This window comes from Bombus huntii, chromosome 9, assembly GCF_024542735.1.
Source record: "Bombus huntii isolate Logan2020A chromosome 9, iyBomHunt1.1, whole genome shotgun sequence".
Lineage (NCBI taxonomy): Eukaryota > Metazoa > Arthropoda > Insecta > Hymenoptera > Apidae > Bombus > Bombus huntii.
Genome location: NC_066246.1, coordinates 7,143,578 through 7,149,509, shown reverse-complemented (window position 1 = coordinate 7,149,509; position 5,932 = coordinate 7,143,578). Strand labels below are relative to the sequence as shown.

The 5,932-nt window shown below is 35.8% G+C and overlaps 1 protein-coding gene across 1 annotated transcript; it reads left to right on the top strand.

The window, feature by feature from the left end:
• Nucleotides 1-2,206, top strand: LOC126869886 (E3 ubiquitin-protein ligase XIAP-like). The gene has a single exon (XM_050627035.1). It carries the CDS (start codon nt 47-49, stop codon nt 821-823), a length of 777 nt encoding a protein of 258 aa, XP_050482992.1. The 5' UTR covers nt 1-46; the 3' UTR covers nt 824-2,206.
• Nucleotides 2,207-5,932: the final 3,726 nt, after the last annotated feature.

Below are 5,932 nucleotides of genomic sequence, written 5' to 3'. Positions count from 1 at the left end.
AGCAAGTGTGATTGATTCAACATCACCGATACAGTCGACGGCATCAATGTCGCCGGTTCCATCCACTTCGCATGGCATCGAAGAAAATAACGATGATTATCGTTTTGAAGCAAGTAGACGTTGGAGTTTTCGAAGTTGGCCTAAATCTTTCATTGACCCTGTCAGTCTTGCAGCTGCAGGATTCTATTATACGGGTGAAATAGATAGAGTGAAATGCTTTGAATGTGAATTGGTGGTAAATGACTGGACAGACGGTGATATTCCAATGCAGATTCATGAGATGCGTTCTCCAGAGTGCAGATTTATCCGCAGTGAACATTGTGATAATGTACCAATTGGAGTAGATCCTGATAAAGTTCTACGGACAGAACGAAGAAATAGAAATATAACTTGTCGTTATGGTTTACAATATCATGAGTCATTTGATTTTAATGACCATCAATTTTTACGACATTTAAGGTACCCAACGGCATATGAACTTAGCCGTTTGGGACTACAATATGTTAAGAAAGCTAAAAATTTGAAATATGTTACTTACGAATCCAGACTAAATTCATTCGAATCATGGCCTACATATATGAAACAGACAAGTGAAGAATTAGCCGATGCAGGCTTCTACTACACCGGAGTACATGATTTCACTACCTGTTTCCATTGTGGAAATACTAAAGCTGGTTGGAGAGATGAAGTTCCATGGGAAGAGCATGCAATTTTGTCTCCCAGATGTTGTTATTTATTAATAGTACGGGGCTGGGAATATGTTAATAAAATAGCAGGCGAGAAGATATATGAAACTTGTGCAGAAGTAAGTACAAAAAATTAAACCCTGAACCATATGTATAATTAATAATTCAGATATATACTTATTGTTACGTCGCGTAACCCTCTACCTAGCCCAGGCCACACACCGCGGGCAAGATGGCAACCAGATCTCTTCGGATACTCACTACGTACCCTCAATAGTCTCAAGTACCTTCCTTAAATCTCAGGAATTTCCTAGTCGAGGTCCTTTAAACCAAACAAACGTCTGTTTCCGAAGCATTTCTAAAGACCATTGTCTACCACGGCTTGACAAGGGAAAGTTAGTTTTTCTCACACATGATGCAACTTTCCTCCCGCGAACCACTTTCTCTCGAGGGCAGTTAAGACCCTTCGTTTAACCAATTAACAACGAAGCCTATTTCCCTCACTCTCTTAACTAAAATCGTCACCAACAAATCCGATGGTCCCGTGCACTAGACACACCCATATTTAGCTTTCCTTCGCCACAGCATCGTCTCCGAACATCTCTGATTTTACATCTTTCGAACGGTCAACATCCTTTAACCGGGTATACACACCCGTAGATCAGTCACTCACTCATCTCGTACATACGCACCAGCGTAACTGTCTTCGTTATAAGTTGTTGGAATAAACGGTGAAATGTAACTTACTATGCTGTCATATGCATTTAACCACCTCTGTTATCTTAACCGAAACAGGGGAACGACTACTTCGCGGCGTCGATTAACCGAATCGTAGCGAGAATTTACGCCTCTCGCTGACGCGTTTTCCTCGCGACCGCGTCTCTCCGCGAACGGTTGTAACACTTATGTACATTATAATTATTTCAGGCACCGATAGAAATTGCAGATGAGAATCCGGAGAGATCCAATAGTGAAAATGATAGCAATGAAATGACCCTCCGAGAGAAACTTGGTAAGTAATTAAAATAAAAACATAGATTGATCACAAATTCGTCAATTTGTATGAAATCCGTATACATATAATCAATTTTATTATGTATTATATTTAAATATACTGTTTACTATTTTAGCTTCCCTGGAGAAACAAAATCAGGCATTGAAAGATGCTCGTTCGTGTAAAGTTTGCACGGAACGGGAATCGACGATTAGTTTTTTACCTTGTGGGCATTTAGCAACTTGCCAGTATTGTTCACTTGCTTTCAAAAAATGCATAATTTGCGGAAATAATATTAAAGCCATTAGACGTATATTTTTGGCATAATGCATGCACATGTGTAAATTAGCTTATTCATATCTCTCGAATAAATTATCTTTATAATTTTTTAAAAATGACATACACACATTAACATGTTTGGTATAATGTATCGTTAAACTAAATGTATATGTCAGGAAATGATAAAATATTTTATTTTTAGTACTATTTCTACAGTAATTAGTAAACAGAAACATAATATTAAACTAATCAACTTAATTGGTGTCTAAGACGCATCGAATGCAAGATGCTAGAGAACAATAAAGAAAAATTAGAAAAACTAATCAAATACATTTTTTCTGCATATTTTTGGATTTTTTTGTATTTTAAGTGTTACTTAGATAAACATTAATTTGTATTATGTATCTTATTTTATCCGAATATAGGTAACTTTTTCTGCATCTAATTAATTGTTCTTTGTTTTATTCTCCTTATTGTTAGTAAAAATATATATATATTTCAACTCATAAAAATCATAGCTTACTTTTTCTTTTATTTATACTTTCATTGTTTATGCTTTGCGTTCAATCTTCTTTATTTAAAAGTAGCTGCTGCAGGAAAAAGATCAAAGACAAAAGCATTTAACACTGAAGGAGAAACTATCAAAGGCTAAATCTGATAAAGATAGCAGCTCATATGCACTGGTATACACGCACTTATGTTCCTAAATTCCCTATGATTAAGTTAAAATTACATATAATTATTAAATAAGATCAAAACAATATTGTGCAGACAATGGTAAAAATGAATCAGTTGGATCAAATGTAGAATAGTGAATTAAGTACGTGGGAGAAAATATTTATATCGTCTTTCGGAAAAAAATGCGAATCGAATGAAAAGCGAGATTTTCGAACTGTAGAAATGAAAAAGAATGTAAATGTTGCAAACGAAAACGGAGAAAGTTGTTATATAGAATTATTCTATTATTGCATAGAAAATCATTGAAAAATGTTTAGAGTAATCTTTATATATTAATTTATAATAGAACCTTGAATTTTTCGATATACCACATTTTATTTTATTCGCAAGTTGTTTTCTTGGATGTTATAGTTTTTCAGATGCTGTTTAAAGCTGTTATTGCATTGGTTTGGCTTTTGAAATTCAATTGATTCATACAGATTAGTTTTATATGCTGTGTATTTCACCACCTTGTACAGCCATTTACAATACACGGGATACTTAGATGAAGAGGACGTGACGGACGGGGAAAAGAAGAAGAGGATCTCAAGGACCTGCACCAACGCTGGATGTAGGAACCAACATGACATTTATCTCAACAAAAGCCAGTTTAGATTTCCAGCTCAGAATATTTGGTGTCTAAGACGCATCGAATGCAAGATGCTAGAGAACAATAAAGAAAAATTAGAAAAACAAGCGAAATGAGAATAAACGGATACCGTAGACACGCCGCTACATTCTACACGAATATAAACAGCTGCTAGAAAATTCCATTATGAAAATGACGGACTCACTTTAGCAATTTCAGGATTGTTAGTAACAAAACATAGACATATCGTCAATTTTAATGGTTTTACTTCGTCGATACTTTTTTTGGCATTTGTTGTCAGACGAGAACGTTTCAATCGGTATTTTTCAAGATATTACTGCTTTTCAAGCTTAGTATATTGCGCTTTGCCCGAATATCTTTATTCTTCGTTTTTACTATCATCTAGTGCATACGCAATTAACACTTTTAATGCCAAACGATGGTATATTGTTGCAAGGAACATTTGCGAAAATGATTATATATATATATATAGTATGATATAATATGTATGATGTAATATAACATAATGCTACAGCGTTTTACTATTCGCATCGCGAGAGAACTTTATAACAAAGTAAATTTATAAAATGTTACAAACGGTTGAATTTTCCTGCAGAAACCCTGTGTGAGTTGTTTCACATATTGAAACACTGCGTACTTACTTGTAAAAATAATTTCATTATAATCCGCGATGACTAGTACCGGGGCAGGGTATACGCCACAAGGTGTAGGATGCCATAAAGTAACGGTTACCTAGGACTTTAGACTATACTGTTTACGACAGCAATTGTCCTTCTACCAAATATTATACCCATATCCATTTATTATACCCAGGAAGTAAATGTCGGATTAGGACTGTGGCCACTTGAACCGAAGTAATGAACGGATTAGGAGTTTCCGAATATTGCAAATATGAAGCAGAACGTTATGGAAATTCCGATAAGAATTGTAGGAAGACGATGTCGAGCTAGAGATATTACGAAAACTCGATTAGAACATCTTAGCAAGCATCTATTGTCATTTTCTCTTTTATTATATCTGTTAATAATATATTGTAATTTTTTGTCGTTCTCTTTGACTCTCTAGACTGCGCAGCAGTTTTTACTGATATTTTAAACAACGTGTTAATATTGCCAAGTAAAAGTGGATGAAATAAGAATTCCTTCAAAAGCGGCATAATTTTCGGAGGTGAGTGAATAAGAGATATACTTTCACGCTGTACCTAGGGAGCGTCCTTTACTTTACACAGTGCAGTACAGTTCAGTAAGGGGCGGAGCATCGGTGAAATTTGATTGGTCAACGACATGCCCACTCTGCACAGTGGATGCCTTGTAGTGCATTGGAGGAGTCTATTGCTGCCGGCTACTGTGGGTAGGGATAAGATTTGTAGCAAACAGGTAGTAGCTTCCCGGTACGTACCAGCAGCAAGATTCAGTATTAGACTGACGGTCGAAGAGTTTGTGTGGCTCGTTCGTACGATTGCGCAGTTTTAGTAAATTTAAAAATATAAAATATACAAGACTAAGATATTAAATATTTGTCAAGATTCCATTTGAAGAGTTGGGGTGCTGTTGAAGCGGAACGTCAACATCTGATATTCGTAAGTTTTGTCTGTAATATATTTCTGTTTGATCAATTGTACACGTACAATATTTCTTAAGTCATTTCCAATTAGTAGATATTTCAAATTCTTTTTCTTTTAAATAGGTTCGAAGGTGCATTAAGGTGCAATAAAATGCTTAATGTTAATTACTACCAATACTTAATGGGACATGGGCCAGAATCCGGCCCTAGTCAAGACGATCATTCAACTTTGCCGGTTGATTCAATATCGGCGGATCAGTTTGCCGTACCATCGGGACCTTCAGCAAGGGTGATTGATTCAACATCAGTGGTACAGTCGACGGCATCAACGTCGCCTATTTATTCATTGCAACAGATTTATTCAACTCCAATAGCTCATATATTGCCGCTGGTTGATCCAACGTCGCCGGATCGTCCAATGTCCCCGGCTCCATCCACGCCGCGTGTTATGGAATTTGAAGCAGTAAGACCTTGGAGTTCTGGATGTTGGCCTGAATCTTTCATTGACCCTGCCAGTCTTGCAACTGCAGGATTTCACCATACCGATCAAATAGATACGGTTCACTGTTTTGAATGTCACTTGGTAAATCCCCAAGCAGACGGTGCTACTCCCATGCATATTCATGTGAAGCGTTCTCCAGAGTGCAGATTTATCCGCAATGAACATTGTGATAATGTACCAGGCCAGGAGTTATATGAAATTTCTGAAGAAGTAAGTACAAAAACTTAAACCCTGAGCAATATATATAATTAACAATGTGTATAATTAATAATTCCAATATATACTTATGTACATTATAATTATTTCAGGCACCAGTGGAAATTACAGATGAGAATCCTGAGAGATCCAATAATGATAATGTTAGTAATGAAACGATTCTCCTTGAAAAACTTGGTAAGTAATAAAAATGAAAACATAGATTGATTACAAATTCGTTAATTTGTATGAAATCCGTATACATATAATAAATTTTATTATGTATTATATTTAAATATACTGTTTACTATTTTAGCTTCCCTGGAAGAAGAAAATCGGGCATTGAAAGATGCTCGTTCGTGTAAAGTTTGCACGAGACGAGAAGC

What these genes read in the sequence shown, in the direction of transcription:
- LOC126869886 (XM_050627035.1), top strand. Translation starts at nt 47, where the DNA reads ATGTCGCCGGTTCCATCCACTTCGCATGGCATCGAAGAAAATAACGAT.